The following is an 18,492-nucleotide window of genomic DNA, read 5'->3' on the forward strand; positions in this document are numbered from 1 at the left end:
CGAGGAGTATTTTCCCTACCCGTCTCAAATTTAGCAGTGTAAGACTAGAGGGAAGGCAGCTAGTCATCACCACTCACTGCCAACTTTTGTGCTACTTTTTTACAAACGAATAGTGGGATTGACCGTAATATTATAAGGCCCTCACGGCTGAAAAGGCGAGCAGAGCATGTATGGTGGGATGCAAACCCGCGACTCTCAGGCTACGAGTCGCACGCCTTAATTTAACTGGCCATGCCAGGCCGAAAGTCTATAGAAATGGACGTCAATTCCAAACAGTGTATGCTCTTCGTGAAGCCATCTTCACCACTTGGAATAAATTCCAGCCAGCCTTCTGCAAACGCTTATATCGACTATGCCAAAGCGAATGTTTGCAGTTATACGCAATGACGGCCGTGCAACTCACTACTGAGACCACTTGTTGGGCATTTCGTACTCTGTTTAGGACTTCTTTTTGGTATGGACTCAAACTTTTGACCAGCTAGTATTTAGGCTAATATCTTAGTGTTCACATTTTCCTTATTAAGTGCTAAAAACGTTTTTTATTTTTATTTTCCCTTTTCTTATTTTCATCTTTCGAAACTCTACTCAAATAAGTGGCTGAGTTTAACAGAGTAAAATGCATATTTTTTTATGTTTATTGGTTTTGAGATTTTGGCCAGCAGTGTATTTATATCAGGTTGGAAAAAATAGTCTTTTTTGTGATCTAAAATAATTCAGCAAACATGATATTAAGTTGTGTAATATATTTATTTAATTTTTCATATAGCCTAATAATATTAAGATTTCAGTTTCATACTGTTATCTTCTGAAGAAATCCAATTCCATAGTTATGAACGCCAATAATTAGAAACAAAAGTAAATTCTAAAATTAAAGATTTAATTTCACAAGATGGCATTTCAAGATATTAGTGTGACGTCAAATGCTTGAAGATTTATAAAATTTGGCGGTAACGGGCGGTTTGTATGATTATGTATTATATAATAATAATAATACTAATATTGTGAAAACGTTGTTTGTTTTGAATGAGAGTAATGAATTTAATATTAACTTAACACAGTAGGATAAAACTTATCCACTTCGATTTATTCACTTAGAAATTTTAGTGCTGTATTATTTACAATACAAAGATGATTAGAAAAATATTAGTAAAAGTAATATTGTCGCCGATGTCTGTGTTGAGCCATTAACGCCGTTAATAATGGCAGCTGTTAACCTTGCTATTATAAATTATTTGGGCTTTTAATGCTGTGCTTGCACACTCACCCTTGAGATAAATAAAAATTTAAACCTATTCTTTATTTTCCAGGAAATCACTGGCTTCCCATTTTAATAAAGTTTGAATTAAAACCTTTATTAACTTGTTAATTTAGTGTTGACCTCCATTACTGCTGGATTACTCCATTACAACTCATTCCATAAATTGATCACCCTCTGTTAGAAACATGAAACTGTCATAATTAGACATGTATCTATTTTTGAATATTAAACTTTTGTCCTCGTATTTTATTGTCTTCAGAATGTATAATGAAATCAGGTTATTGTTATATTTCCAAATTGAACACATACATTAATAAGTGATTTCCATACAACAGAAACATTAAGAATTATTTACTGTTACAACTGTTCAATTTAATACCTGTATCCTACTGTTCAGTTTGAAAGGTTCAAATGAGCGTTATTAGTAAGAGGATTATATGTGATATGGAAAGGTTTTAGTGTGAGGACCAACCATGATCTCCAAAAGTGAAATTCTTTTCTTTTGATAAAGAGAAGTTATAGGGTGTACAATTTTTGAGGTAATTGAAACTGCAAGTGCTTTTTGCACTTAATTGTAAGAATAGTAGGACAAGGAACTACAAATATTACTTTTAAGAGGGTAGGAGTCATTCTTAACTAAATTTTTCTTCTTTAGCAAGGTTGGTTGGTCTGTGGAATGGATTGGTATTAGGTGTGGGGATGCAATAAATTTAAGAGAAGGGTTGAGAAGTATTTAATTTATAAGTGTTGGCTTTACAGTTTTGTTTTTGTAGTTCAGTATATAGGTACAATTAGTCTGTTTTGAAATTAAATTCAAAGTGTTACTATTGTTAGAAGTGCATAGTAGAAGGATAATTTTGAATAAAGCATTTGCTGAATGCTAACATCCATTACTATCAGGAATCCCTTCCAAAGGGTAGCTTGAGTTCTTAATATAATATACATATTATATCTGTCTTGTATGTAACTGTGTGTTAAAAGCAGTATCTTATTATACATATTTTGTTATTTCATTTTCTTACTTATTTCCCTACTGACATTAAATTCTTTACAACAGCCATCATACAATAAATTGAGTCTTTGTCAGTTTTAAAACACTAAAGGAGGGTAAATGCAGCACATAGGTAGGTTAAATGACAAGCATGCTATACCAGTCACAGGGATTATGTAAAACCTTATTACAGGAGGCATGCGTGAAAGAAGATGAATAGATGCATTATATAAGAAAAGGTTTCACATGTTACTGGGTGTTTGGGGGCCTGGACTGCCTAAGTATCTGATATGGAGTCCCTAAGACCAATTAATAAAGTAATTGTTGAATTATTTACTTAAATTTGTATTAATTATGGGTAGAATTATGAGGAAAAGTTGAAACATTAATATGTCATATCTGTTTTTTGTATAGGTTTGTAAAACTTGAATTTTACCTGGAAAGTTAGGAAAAAATGTTTCAGAAACACTCTCCCTAGAACTGATAGTTATTCTGTCATCCCACTGCCAAAAAATATTTTTGTGCATGCATCACACCTGATATGAAACTTGCATCCATACACACATTAATGCACTGTACTAGTCTTATGATGAAATTGTTAATAGACTATACTTCTCCACCAGTAGGAGGGCAAATCAAGATTATGGAATGTATGTTCAAGAGTTAATGATATGGTTTGATTGACTGCATCTTTTCCCATCATTAACCCAGTGGTTGGGTTTTGGTAATTAATCACAAATATTATTATAATTATGAACTAGGCTTATGTATCATGGACTTACCAGACCTTTCAAAAGGAAAAAAAAAATCCTAAATGAGTTCAAAGAACAACTCAACTGAATTTTTGTATGTCCATAGTTCTGAAACCCCCTTAAGTCCTAATACTCCATTAGAAGTCACTATGGAGGCACTTTGTTGGTCAGATGTTACTATAACTGTGCATCAAGTAACTTGTTTTAGTATTCCCAAACTCCTGTTTATGTAACTTCAGCTGAGTCTGCTTCCTCTTGACAGTTTTATACTGCTGTTTTCATCATCTGTTTTTCACTCTTTTCTTTCTGGATAACCTACATCTATCCATGAGCATGTGACTTTTTCCTTGGTATTCTTACTAAATATTGAACTAGTTTGTTGCACAAGTTTTCCTTGTTCTGAGCAGCTTCTCTTTTTCCCTCATCTAATATTCTTGTACATGTTGATACCTTTTTGTTTTAACTTTATACCAAACCCTAATTGTATGTTCTCTTAAACCTTGATAATGAGGGTCTCATTCTTTGTTTCTGTCTTGTCTTTAGTATGCTTGGCTTTGTCTTTCTGTTGCTTGATTTCTTCACTTTCTATCTGTAATACATATTCCTTCAAAAAGTACATTGCAACCATCATAGCTTTGGAGGAAAATCATTGAGGAAATCATACATATCTTTTCATCACCTTTTTCTCAATTTTTTAATATTTTCCTCAGTGTCTCAGTTAACTTGGTTCCTTTGTTTCTGGGATTTACTTGTTTGGAATGCCATACTTTCTGAAATTACTTCTCTCAGTCATATATTTCAGCAGTCTTTTGTGTGGCATTCTTCCTTTATGAATAGGTTTTTGAAGAATGCCTTGCATATTGGACACACAAACTAAGGCATCTGAACATGATTTCACCTCCATTAACTTTGGTTTTCTTCTCTGTTTGGTCCTTTCGCCATCTTGTTCTTAAATTGAAAATTTGATACTATCAGTAGAATTATTTAAGTGTTTCATGCACAATAATTCTTCTTTACTCTTCTTTTTTATTCACAATGCCAAACCAATTTTTACACAAGCAATAACTTAGTAATTTACAGATTTTGATTATATTCAAAAACTTATAATTAAATAGAAGTATCATATATTAAAAATATTAAAGATAAAATTACAGCAGAACAAACAAGAGTGCAGACTTTAACTTAGATCTTAAGTCTGAATGATTAAAAATAAATGGCTGCTTATGATTTAAATAAATTTGAAGCTATTGCATATCAGACTTAACCTTTCAAAAGATAGTTGTCACTAATTAACATAAAATGAAAACAAAATTTAAATATACAGTTATTCTGAATTTTTTGTATTCAAAGCCTTTGTTTTTGTGCAAGGTCAGTCAGAATATTAGCAGCTTCCAGGTCTATGTTAACTTTCTTTGAAAACCCAATTCCTAAATACTTCTTTCATAATATTTCAGTTAAACTATGTGGTATATACATTGTATATAGTGAGAATGTATTGTGAAATGCTCTAAAGCATTTTTAAGATGTCTTCTTTACTTGTATTTTGATGAGAATGTATTACTATATATTCTCTAAATGTTTATTAACCCTTAAACAGTGGGAATGTTGTAGATAGCAGCATCAGGTGATGATGGCTGCTGTATAAGTGTCAATCAGTGTCTAAAATTCTCAAGTTAAGCTAGGCAATAAACTTGATTTGTAGATTCTATTATATTACCTATGTATGTCAGTTATTTTCATGCAATTATAATTAAAATGATTATGTTATGAAAATAATCAGCTCATAAAAACCAGTGTTTATTATTGTCACTGTTTTTAATTCAATATTTCCATGGAATCATTTTTATTTTTAATTAATGGTTTTGATTAATTCAAAGTTATTCAACTCATTCAGTTGGTGTTACTACTTATGGAGTGTTTGTTTATCCCATCTATCCAAGACCCATTTGAAAATAAGTGATTAGTTATAATTTAAATATTATGTAATTGCATGCCTTTGTCAGAACAACGCTATTGATACAGTTTAATATTTTATTATTAGTAAATTAAATGCTTTATAATATAATAACTTTTTGCATGCAGAAATTTAATATATCGGAAATGTGTCCTGGCACACTGAGTATGAAACAGATATTTGATCAGTGTCAGGATAAACTCCAGGCCCATCCAAAGCTGATTCAATCATTAAAGAAAATTTATGAAAATGTGAGTATAGCCTTTTTTTTCTTGGATTGCCTATGACGTAGTTATGATTTTTAGTCAGTTGATAGTAGATATTGTATGAACATTATTTTCACCTATTTGAATTTTGCATAAAAAAAGTAAAGTACAGGTGAATTCTAATTTTAATTTTAATTTAAAAGAAAAACCTTAGAATTAAGATTTTCATAATTAATTCTCTCATGTTTTGTCTTAATTAAACCTTTCAAAAATATTGGAATGTGTATTTGAACTTAAGATCTTGGCACGTAACACATATGAATATAACCATACACATTCATAAATTAACCTATCAAGAAGTCAAACCATGAGCACACACAATAAAGAAAATGTTTTCTACAAGTTAAGAATTTAACTCATTGCCATTTTGACTCTAAAATTGATTTCATGTTTTATTTTATAACAAATATTACTGAAATAGGCATTATAAACCTCACTAAACTAGGAATGAAAGACATAAGTATCAAAGATTAACAGTTCTTTAGATTCTAATAAAATCAACTCATTTTTATATGCTTGAAAAAAAAAGCAGTTGTATCTGTGCATTTTTGAATTTTATCAAAGAATCGTATTTATAATATTTAAAAAATGGTTAGTCTGCTGCAGTGAAATGTACCAGAAAAAAGTTTGGAGGATGATGATGTCAAAACTCACTAAAGGTTTAAGTGTTATTTAAATCATACATATATTATTTCCATACTGTACATTACCACCTCTTGCATAAATAACGATTCTTGTTTAATGTTGCCATTTGTACACAAAATATTTTTTGTGCATACCACATGTCTTGAAACTTTCACTCATCTGGAATTGACAAATTCCAATAAATCTTGCATGTAAATCATAATGCAACAACCCTTCACCAATAAAAAAGGGGCATACTCTCTTGACATGTGATTCCTTCGTTTCAGTTCTACTGAACTATCACTTCTCGTTTGGCATTACTTGTGCCAAGATGTGTTTTTTTTGTATGTGCTCTTTCTATTCTTTAAATTCATGTATTTAAGTAGTGGAATTTCTACATTATTTGTTTTGCTGATGTTTTTTATCTTTACATAGTTGATGAGTTTTTCAGTGAACTTAATTTCCCTGTCTTTTTTTTCTCTCATTTTTTTTCTTTTCTTATCAAATATTTGTTTCATTTTATATTTCAACTATGAATTCTGAGGTTCATGTTACCACTTTGGGTATTATACATCCTAATATTATCAGACAGGCTGCAGGTGAGGAAGACCTTGTTTTTGGTTTTTTTATATCTGCCATGAGATTTGTCATTATATGATTCAACCTCCTTCTCCTGAACAAACCAAACCTATTAGGGCAGATGAGGATTTTGATAGCCTTTTCTCACTACCAGATTTTTGTTGCATCTTTCTATGCTCTTCCTGCATAATCAGCTTGGCCTAATATGCCATTTTTAGACATGATTCTCAGATGTGCAGTAATATGTCTATTATCCTTATTTCTTATTATCTTTGACTTTATTTGTTGCATGATAGCTCTTCATCTCAGTGTTTGGTTTTCTTCCTTCCCTGGGTATTAAGCTTCTCAATGAACATTTTGTTTCTTAGTTAGTTAATGGTGCCAGCATGTCATGCTTTTCATAGGCTTTGGATTAATTTGCATCATCAGGTTGACTGTCTGTTTTTTTCAACAGTCAGTAGTTGGGATTGATTTTACCTTTATGAGGGGCAGTCACTGATTTCTCTGTACATTTATCACATGCTCAGTTTTTCCATCATTCATCTTACTCTTACTTCCCTTCTACAGCATTTATCTACAATCCATAGTTTCTTGTTTGGATCTTCTGAGTAGATATGCAATCTTGTACTAGGTTTGTTAACTGAAACCTTATTTAAAGACTTTACATAATGCTCCCTTTTGTTTAGTAGTATGTTTTTGGTGATATGCATGAGGCTTTGGAATTATGTGCAGTGTGTCAGCAATTAATCTTTCCCTCTTTGGTTGCATATTTGTTGGAGCTGAGACAGCCACTTTTCTTGTTTCCTCTCCTAGTCCTTTTCAGCCTTTACCTGTTCCTACCTCCAGGGGTTCCTAATCTCATTGTTTAATTCTGTGTAGATGGTCACATCGCCAACAGGACTGGTGACTATTTGAATGTGTTTCAGACCAATGGGAACTTATTTGTCCAAATTTGTTCCCATGTAACAACCTTTCATTACACATTTTTGGTCTATTTGTGTTTTATCTTTGAGACTTTTCCTACAATTTCTTTCCACACTTTTTTTGTCTTGGGTATCCATTGCCTCAAGATCCTACTACTAGTAATCGTCTGTCTGAGGTAATACAATACTTTCTATCTCAACAAGTTATTGAACCAGTCCATCTTTTTCCAGCCTTTTATTTTAAGCTATTTGTTGTCCCCAAGAAAACTGAAGATTGGCAGCCTACTTCATTCAATTTTTGGTTCCAACCCACTTTACTATATAGTCATTTCTCACCATCAGGTGGATTTTTTTCTCCAGGTTTACAGATGACCAAGGTGGACATCACAAATGCTTACTTGAATCTCTATTTTGTCAGCTGTGATGCTATCACTCGGTTTGTACACCACCAGATGGCTTATCACTTTTGTATACTACTCTTCAGGCTAGCTTTGGCCCCATATGTTTCTATTAAGTAGTCAAACTGTTTGCCTGTCACTTACATGCTCAAGGGTTACACTTCCATTATTACATGGACAGTTGTCTGCTGTTAGCTTGTTCTGAAGAGGAGTCTGCCCTTCACACATGGTTGCTCTTGGAGGTTGCTTATTTTGGCTGGTTGATAAAATTGGAGAATTTCTTTCTTCTGACTACCAAATATTTTGTCCATTTGTGTTTCTTCAAAATCCTTTCTCAGTCAGGTCCAACTATCTCCTCATTGACTTTATTTTAAAAGAGGTTTCAGTTCTCCATACTTTTACTGCTTTCTCCATTATATTTTGCTAGATTATATAGCTTTTAGAGATATAGCCTTCCATGACAACACTTATATCCTTAGGTCATACACATGCTGTCTCTTCAGTGGACTTCTCATGACCAGTGGAATCTTCCACAGTATTCTTTGAAGATTCTTTTTTCCCTTCCTCATTCCCTTGACAGCAATCTGCATTGATGGTTGATTATGTTACACGTTGGCAGGTGTTTCACTTTCTTGTCCAGGTTTACACTTTCACAGATATTACTCTTCAAAGCTGGGGGAAGTGAGTCTGCATCTAGGAGGTCTTATTATATAAATATTTTGTGCAATTGGCTGTTTGTCATGCTTTGGTTCAGTTTCTGCCCCTGGTCAAAAATTACCTGATAATGATTTATTTCAACAATTCTACAGTGGTTTCTTATCTCAGTCATTCAGACTGCACCAATTCTTGATCCCTATATCTTCATACTTTGAATTTTCTTTTTCTAGACCCACATATTTGTATCATTGAATGTCACCTTTCTGGGTGGTTTAAATATTGTAGTGGACTGGCTTTCCTTTTCATACAAAGTAGCTTGGCTTTCAGTAGGCTACTCCTCACCTCAATCTGTTTGTTGTGTCCCTCAGTACCAACCTTCCTCTGTTTTAGTGTCTGATTTCTCATTCTTTTGCTGCAGGTGCTTTCAGTCATGATTGGACCAACAGATATTTGTATGTTTATCCTCCCATTTGCCTTCTTTACAGGCTGATTTTGATTACCCATACCACTCCATGTCAGGTCCTTCTTATTGTTTCCTACTGATCAGTTTAACTGTGGTTACTCTAGCTTCAAACTGCCTTTCTGTTACTAGTTCTTTTTATTTCATGCTTTCTTTGCTAACATTGGTCACAGATGTTTGATCCAGTCTTTTCTGTTCTCTGTCTTCACTCCTGGTTTTCATCTGGCACTTGGAAAGGAGATTCAATGTGTCCCTTATAGCTAACTTCTTTTCTAACTAGTTCCATTTGCCCTTCCTTCTGGGAGGTCTGTCAGTGTAAATGGAATGTTTTTTGGTTTTGATAATGGGTCAGGGGTTTTCACCCACTCAATCCACTGTTTTTTATATTGTAGATTTCCTCACATGGCTTTTTGAATGAGGGTCTTCTGTCTCCTCGATTGAGGGTGGCTGCCTTATCCCACACTTTTCATTTTTCATAGTACCATAGAGTATTTACCTCTTCTACTCTTTCCCTATTGATGTATCCCTTATGGATTTGTTGTCTACCTTGGTAAGCTATTTTTCCAGATTGGAATGTTTATGTGGTCTTTTACTGCCTCACTTTTTGCCTCTGTTTGAAGTAGTATCCATGTGCACATTATTTTACCTCTCCCTTAAGACTTATTTCCTATTCTTCTTAGCCTGTGGACATTAAAGGTCTGATTTATTTGACATTGATGTTTCATATATTCTTTATTTCTCATACATTCTTTCTTATCTGGATTGTTCTTTCCTCCCCAAAACTTTGGTGACTCAAGAGGTGAACCCCTCCTTTTGACAGGTTTCTCTTCCTTCCATTTTATACCTTTATCCTTGGTTTAATCTGGATAGACCTCTATGTTCTGTTTGCTTTTATATTGTCGCATGACTCCCCTTTGGAGAGTCTGTTTTCACCTCTTTTTTCCTTGGCAGACATTCTGTCTGTGATTTTTCTCCTTCCACTCTCACCAGTTGGGGTCAGGTTTTAATACAATTGGCTTATTTTTCTTTATCTTCTTTTTTCTGTACTTTGTTACAGGTGTTTTCTTATCACCTTACCTTTTCATTTATGTCTCATCTTCATTGTCACTTGAAAGAAATTCTTCAGTAGATTCTGTGGACCAACTACTCATTTGTTCATGTCTTGCTATTTGCATCAGATTATTGTATCTTCACTCTCAGGTTAGTATCTTCTACCTGTAGCCATTTTGATATTTCAGTGATACTGTGACTGGGTTAGTTATTATTTATTTCTCTTTTCTTCCTTTTTCGAAGCCCTTTCCCCTTTCTTTTTTGTTTGTTGATATTCATTGTCTGTATCCCACTCTGTGTATGATCAGGTGTTCTTTAACCTTTCAAATCCACACTGAAAGACCAGGTTCACTTTAATATTATGATTTACATGGCCACAAAAAGCACACTGCTGAGATGGGATGTTCCACAAGATTACTTGTAGGTTTATCCTTGTAATATATTTGCTTCATTAGTTTGACCTTCCTGGACTGTGCTTACCCATGTACTACATTGGTAAAGCAGAAGGAGATAGCTGCCCATCTTTGTTGTACCTTATATTGAATAAACTATTGTTTGCTTTTCAAAATAGGGCTTTGTGGTCATCTATTGCCGTGTCTCAGGTGTTGTTGTTTTTCTGGGCTCTCCATTGTGCTTTCTTCCCTCTTTTCTTGTAGTGAAGTTTAAGAATTCTTAACACTTTTCAGTTCCAAGCTGCTGGACCATGATGGTGGACCACAGATAAATCCTCCTGAATGTGTTAAGGAAATAAAATATAGATAAATGTTTATGAAACCATTCAGTTTGAAAGTAGGTGTTGTTGTTCAGCTGATATACATGACAAGGTATCCTCTTCTATGCAACATTGGAATGAGTCATCAGTATTGTAATTCACCCCCATTTGATTGGGATCCCTCATCTTACCTCCATGTAGGTGTTGACTCCCAGTGTCTGAGTTTTGGATGTATGAACTGATCTATACAAGTCCTTACACATATATTATAGATGTTTCTTTTCTTTCACTCATTTATTCATTGCTACTATGTCTGTGTTGTGGGTCACAGTAGAGGTATTGCAGACTTCTACAGTTCTTCTCCTTGATATACTTATTATTCCAAGGATGTTATTTTCAATATAAGTAAGATGTTTATGTTACACAGACATATTTTTAATGATGAATGTTGGGTTCCTGGATTGATCAATAAATTTTTCACATTATCACATGTCCAGTTCATGGTTTGGGAGGTACAAGATTCTCTTTTGTCTTATGAACTTGAGGTGAAGACTGTATGATCCTCTTTCATATGACTTGGTTTTGGATTGTAGTTGAATTACCAGTATGATCCTCACCTTACAACTGTGCAAATGCCAGTTCCCAGAGTCATAGGCTTTGTGTGTAGTTGAATTGCTGTGTATGGTCCATCACATCCTAACCACTCTACACCTAGGACACATCCTTTTATTCTTACCTACTTGTATGTTTCCAGGGATTGAGTTTAATAAATATTGTGTGGTTCAGATATTTTTTCTGTTATAGTTCTCTCCTGCATAGGTGTGTTCCACTGTCGTTTGGTCGTTATATACGACATCTTTCCACAATGGGTGAAGAGGTTATGCTGGTCAGAAGTAGCGTGGTGTCTCATTTATGATCTTTGAATCTGAAGATTTCTTGGGAAGTGTTCTTTGTCTGCTGTTGAATGATGCTTCCTTTTTTCCCTAACACTGGTTCCTTCACCTGTTCAGTATGGGATTCTTGCTATTTATATGAATGGAGGTAATGTTCCATATTGAAAGTTATAATTTTTCTATTTTAAAAATATGTTTATCAGAGGTGCTAAATTGTACTGACACTTCCCATGCTTGCTCTCCACTGAAAACCAGCACTTCCATTTGATTGTTCAGTAGAATTGAATAGAGGGAGTCATATGTTAAGAGAGTGAATCACACTTATTGGTGGAGGGTTGTCACATGATGATTTACAAGTGAGATAGGTTGGAATCAGTCAATTCCAAGTGAGTGGCAACAAGTCTTGTAGCATGCACAGAAACTCTTGCATAGGGAGGGCAGAACTAAACAAGAATAGCTACTTAAGTGAGATTAGGTAAATAACTATCAAATATATAATTTCAGTATAGGAAAATTACAACTTTCCAATTTTGGGTGAATATTGAAATTTCAGTGTCATTACATATATTTTAATTTAATTTGAGGCTGTCTCAACAAAATCTTTCAGAAAGTTTTGTTCTTCATTAATATAGTGTTAATCATTTGATATATTTGTATAGCTACAGTCACTTTGAAAGCCTTTATGTGTTGTTTTTTGCAGAGCTCTTTAGATGAGTTTAGCTCAGAGTTTTTCAGGTACCTGAAGTATTCTATTGTTGTGTCTGAAAGACACCCTTGTGTGGAAAAAACCCTGGAGTTTGTATCAAAGTTTGTTGTCTCACTTAGTACTAAATACAAAGATGTTCCACTTGAGGAGGCAAATGCTTTCAAAAATGATGATGATACTGAAGAAATGGAAAACCCATTTATTTTAAAACTTTTTGAGTTTCTGCTTAAGGTAATTATGATTTCATTATTAAAAAATATTATATTGCTGAAAATTGATTTATCCACCATTAACTTCAATAAGCTAAAAACTAAGCTTGTTTCATGTATATATGATATATATTTATTATTACCAATACACTGAAAATTGAACTAAGTAAATATTAAAATAAAAGATATATTCAGTTAAGTCTAACACTCATGTTTGATGTCAAGAATAATAACCTTTCTATATTAAAGCATACAAAAAATTAAAGTTTACTATAATGTAGTCTTGTGGAGTTGTCAAAACTGCCTTACAGGCTCATTATTTTACAAAAATAAGCAATCAAATAAGGAAACTGACAGAATGTTCATATTTAAATCATAATAGTATTTTTTGTTGTACACACATTTTAGTAAATGTATTGATGTGTGTGTGTGTGTGCCTATTGTTAAGTTACTTCTTTTCAAATACATGTAATACTAAATTATAAAATAGAAATATCCACAAATACACTTCAAACTTCCCAGCAGCCCTATGTTTTTTAGGTTCCCTTATTTACTAAAAACAATGTATTATCCCTAATTATTTTTATCTTCAGAAAAATTATAAATCTTGTCATAACCTGCCAGTGTGTTGTTTTGATTGTGTCAGTAACAAAATGAAGAAAGTTCATATTGATATTTCAAAACATATTTACCATTTACTGACAACATAGCTGTTCTTTGACATTGGCATTACTTATCTTATTAAGCACTGGTCTTGCATGCTCCAGTCTTTTATACTCCAGTTAAATGCCCTTAGCAATATTAATTTAGAAATTTCTCCATCCTTGTTAATGTGCACTCTTTCCTAGTCCTGTATATGAGCATCTAACTTTAATAATTTAATTACATTTTCTCAACAAAGCATTGGTCACCATTTCCTCTGATAAAGTATTACACATTGTCCTATTGTGGATTGCAATTCTTCTGCCACTTTGTAAATTTTACTATAATCAAGATTTCAAAAAAAAAAAAGAGGTAATGTTTGCAGGTATGAATTGATGTACTACTGTTGTCAACAAGACAGCTGATCCAACCTCTCCTACTTCTCCTTTGTTACCTAGTGTCTCTCTACATGGGGCTGTCCATGCTTTAATCTGTTGAAAATTGGAGGTATTAATGTGGTCTGGGGTATTTTTTCCAAGGTCTTGTTTTTTTGTTGATCCTGAGGAGAATTATAATTTTAATTTCTGACACTTTTATTTACTAAGTCAACTTCTCACATGCCCAATTTGGATTTTACCCCTACTCCTTTTCTCAAATTAATCTTTTGGATATTTGAGATTTTGAGGCCTTTCTTTGTTTCCTTTGAGTCTTCTCCTCCCTTGTTGATGGTAGGGAACAACTGTTCAGTTTATCTTTGGTTTTCCTGGTTCAAGCTAGGAGATTCAATGTTTTATTACGTGTTTGTTTGTTTGCCTTGATTTTTGCCTTCTTGTGGAAGTATGTTTTTGTTGGCTGATGTCATAAGTTGGTGGTGTTGACATGTTTGTTGGGCTTTTTCTCTCCCTTTAACTCCTGCTATATTATGATAGGTCCTTTCTTTCTAAACTTCTGTTAATTAGTGAAGGGGATACATCCATCTCTGCAGTTATTTTGTTATATATTTCTTGTCTCTGCAATTGAATATAATCTGATTATTTATTTTGATCTATCAGATCGGAAAGTGTTATGTGATCCATTTTATCTGAGTAGAGCTAAAAGGGATTCTGCTTGGCCCTGCAGATCATCAGTTTGAATAAATTGGGGTTGGTTTGCATCATTTAAAAAATTTAGAAAATTTGGTTCATCTGTTGCACTGTTTCTAGAGCACTGTTTCTCAGGACTCTCCAACATGCAGTATCACCCATATTCTACTGGTAGAATGAGGGAGTCCTTGCTATACCCAGTTTTTAGTCACTGTGGTAGTAGACAGAGGGATTTCCTTCAGATCTTAGTGTGTTTTCCACCACTCTTGTAGAAGAGGATGAAGTTGAAGTCCCTCCCACTCAGGTTCCTATGTAATTTTCCCAGATGTCATTAGAAATGGCACCAGCCTCTGTGTGAGTCTACTTGTAATTCCAGTTTAGATTTGACAATATGTTATCCAGTTGGGGTGTACATGGCCTTTCTCTTTGATAAATGTTGGTTTTGTGTATTATTTATGGAATGAGGTCTACTATCTCCTCATAATTCCAAATGCAAAGTGGTTCCATCCCAGATCCTTTGTTGAGCACAGGTTCTATATCCTCTCCATCATTCCAGGGGTAAGTGGAATACACCTCGCCCATTTGGTTGGAAAGTAAAGATGAACATTCATAATTCCAGACAAGATGAGTTCTGTTCTTTTGGGCAAGTATGACATACATGATTCAGTGATTCTGAGCCTGGACTATTGTTTTTTGGACTTCTTCAAGTGGAGCAGAAAGTTTTTCCATATCAGTGTTGCATACTTTCTCACCATGATTATGGTGGTGCAGAAAGCAGTGTTGGATCGATACATGTTGGGATCCAGTCAAAAGTATATGTATCTATGACATTGCAGTCCAACAGCCCAAGCCATCAATGTAGTATATAGAGATTAAGAATCCTTAATCCCAACCCAGAGTTGTGGAACCTCATCTATCTGGCCTATAATGGTGTACTGTTCCAACCTTGTTACATGAACTAAGTTCTAGGTGAAGAGCACACCTTTTCTGGATTTAGTGTGGTTTTCCTCACTTGTGTAGCACTTTTATTTTGGTACAACACTTTTCTGTGCAGACTTTTTCTGTACATATTATGCTTCAATGTCTTCTCCATCAGTGTGGATTCTATCTATATTTTCAGCAGATGGTAAATACATTTTGGGAGTTAACATTTTCCTAAACTGAAAATGTATTTCTGATAATATTTACTCTTCCACTCTTCCACTGTGCCTGCTCACAAAGATCTGGTGGGAATCTTGAAAAATGTTATTACATTATCAAAGTTGAGATGCTTGTATACAGTTATGGGATAGAGGATGCATTGATGAGGGTGAAGAAATTAGATTTTGCCCAATGCTCAGCATACAAGCCCAATGCTGAGTAAGGCAAAGCTGATGTCAAAGAATAGCAATATTTTAAGCAAAGGTAAGCTTTATTGAAAATACATTTTTAGTTTAAGAAAACTTTATCTTTTGTGATTGGCCTACCCAAAGTAACAGAGGAAAATTAAGCCAGAGTGGTATGATAGGATTAATTTTACTGAATGAGAAAAAGTAATAAAAATATTTTATTCTCTTTTTTTTTCCCCCTTGTTTTACATTGCAAAATAATACTTGTTTGCTGATTTGCAATGACTAGTGATATGATGCTGTCAAATATAGGTACAAAAACAATAGTCAAAAATGGAAACATCGAAAAATCAATTGTTTTGAAAAAAGTAGAGGCTTATATGTTTTGTCCATATGCTTATTTGACATACACTTAAATTAATTTAAGCTAACAGTACACACAATTCTCCCTGAAACTGTTCTGTACATTTATACCGGAAAAGAATATGCCACACAAAGAAGTTTAGTTTCAGGCTTCCAAAACTTTTATTTCACTATTTTCAGACATATGCAAAGCAATATCTTTTTACTCATTCCAGCTTTTCAATATCAGTCATTCAGTAATGGAATAAAGACTGTAGCCTTGTAAATTATATAATAACCATTTCTATAAATAAATACTTGAAAGGTATTACTTCATTTTTGTATGGTGTAACATTTGGTTATCTATGATTGCATTCAACATTAAAGAATACTGGGCACCAGGTCTCATGGAGATTAAACTTTTATTCATGGTGCCTGATATTATCTCTCCATATTATTTGTGTATAGGGCTGTTCTATATAGAACTCAAATCTAGAACAATTCCAGACCTTTGGAAGTCAGGAACTATTTTCTCATTCTTTGAGTCATAAATCAAACTTTATTTCTAGGATTTTAATGGCAGATTCAGCATTTCTTCATATGTTTTTTCAGGAATGAAGCACTGTGAGTACACAACCTTTTAATAATTACTCCCTATTTTGTTTTTCTTTTTTCTCCTGATTCATCCAATCAGTGTACATATTTAGACAGGACCAAAGGCAGCTATTCCAGGCAATAACATCAAGTGGTTGTTTGATATTACATGATCATTAGTATGCAGTTTTTGCTATGAAAGTAAATACATATACTCTGGTGCCTTGATTATTCATGCTGATGCAGGGAAAACAAAAAATTGTGGATAACAAAAACAGTAGATACTAAAGACAGTAGTGTAGCTATCCCATTGCTTAATCTAAGTAACATTTTTCAATATAATTAAGTTCATTTTTTTAAATTATAATTTTCTTACTGCCTTTTAATCACATTATAATAAAGTCTCAGTTGGTCAATCAGTCATGCTTAATTTCTTTGAATTTCATGAGTCCAATTCCATTGTTCCTTCCATAATACTTTCTCTTTCTTCATTATTTAGTTGAATTTTTCCTTGAGGTGGATCCCTGTACATGGTAAGGGAACCTCCCAGAGAAGGTTCTGCACTTTCATTTTACCTCTTCTGGGATCTGAACATCCACCCACATTTGCTGTGCATGGTGATCCATGTAAATGAGGAGAGGATTTTGGCAGTTGAGGGGTCCAACTCCAACACACCACTTTGGCTTTGAATTAATGTAGATGGACAGTCTTGGGGTGTTTCCCCCTAGGGTCAATTGGCTGGTGAACTTGGGTTAGGGTCAACCAAGTACCAGTGTTGGATGTTCTCAGCTGGTGCTATAGGCATTGTGTCTGATACTGATGTTTAGGTATAGTGCTCACGAAACCCTGGCATTGCTGCAGTGTCCTTGTTTAGCATTGTAGTGTGTCTCCTCGTAGGGCTCCATTATGGGGGTGGGGTCAGTAGGCATTGAAAAGTAGCATTTTTATTATGAATACCCTTATTTATGAAAAAATAAATATAAATGTAAAAATTGGAAAGAAACAACAGATTATCGGAAAACAACCATGGATGGAAGACTGTTGTACAGTCAACATCACAGTCAGGTTCTGTATCTAGATTTTTAATTATCCATTTTTTATCCAAGAAATCGTCATGACAGATATCCCTCTTTTAAACTGCAGTGCATTTCAGCAGGCACTTATGCACATGCTTGGCAAGTCAGGTGTCAAAGCCAGAAGGAATTTTGAATTAAATACACCTGTAGCATCTCTTCTTCCACCAGTTTCAGAGTCGTATGGGACAAGATTTGAAAGGTTAGTGGACAGTATACTTTTGTCCTTCTTTCGATCTTGCTCTCTGATGACCAGGAAGTTGCTGATGCCCAGAGCATTGCCAGTACTCTAAGTGAAAGTTTTTCTCATCCATCTAGCACTGTTGCTTCATTTCCCACTTTGTTAGCCCTCAGGACATGGAATGGGCAGAATGATTACTTTTTTGTTTTGGGCTGACTGTCTCTATGACCATAATTACCCCTTTATGCTGGTGGAACTCAAGCTTGCTCTTCATTGGTCTGTCAGTACATCAGTTGGACCTGATGATATTCATTTTGAGATGCTGTGCCTTCTCTCTCCTGCCTCTCTTGCTATTCATCTGGTTGTTTTTAACTAAATCTGGCAGGAGAATATTTTTCTGATGCTTGGTGCCATGCTATTGTACTTTCTTTTCCTAAGCCTGGGAAGGATTCCAAGATTTCTTTGAATTACTGTCCAGTTGTTTTGATGAGCTATCTCTGTAAGATCTTAGAGAGGATTGTTAATGTTTGTCTTGTTTGGTTCCTTGAATCAAACAACCTCCTCTCACCCACCCAGTGTGGGTTTGACAACAACTATTTACCATGGACCACTTGATTTAATTTGAAACTGGAGTCACGAAAACCATTCTTAATCAACATCATCTTGTTTCTATATTTTTTTACTTTGAGAAATCTTATGATACAATGTGGAGGTATGGCATCTTGTGAGATCTCCACTCGTATGGGTTGTGTGGGCATTTACCTGTTTTTATTAACCATTTTTTAGTGACCCAGCAATTCTAAGTCAATGTAGGTTTG

The 18,492-nt window shown here is 34.1% G+C and overlaps 1 protein-coding gene across 2 annotated transcripts in view; it reads left to right on the forward strand.

Annotated features, from left to right (window-relative positions):
* The first annotated feature begins 824 nt into the window (after positions 1-824).
* The window catches only part of Cap-G (Chromosome associated protein G), a 56,724-nt gene continuing 39,056 nt past the window's right edge, over positions 825-18,492 (forward strand). The window contains exons 1-3 of one of the 2 annotated variants that reach the window (XM_076506201.1): positions 825-957; positions 5,084-5,206; positions 12,218-12,454. In XM_076506201.1, the coding sequence (XP_076362316.1) occupies positions 5,102-5,206; positions 12,218-12,454 (342 nt within the window). In that variant the 5' untranslated portion in view covers positions 825-957; positions 5,084-5,101. The remainder of the gene's footprint in view (positions 958-5,083; positions 5,207-12,217; positions 12,455-18,492) is intronic. The other variant, XM_076506212.1, reaches the window with a different exon arrangement.

The sequence above is a fragment of the Tachypleus tridentatus genome, chromosome 1 (assembly GCF_004210375.1).
Source record: "Tachypleus tridentatus isolate NWPU-2018 chromosome 1, ASM421037v1, whole genome shotgun sequence".
Classification (NCBI taxonomy): domain Eukaryota; kingdom Metazoa; phylum Arthropoda; class Merostomata; order Xiphosura; family Limulidae; genus Tachypleus; species Tachypleus tridentatus.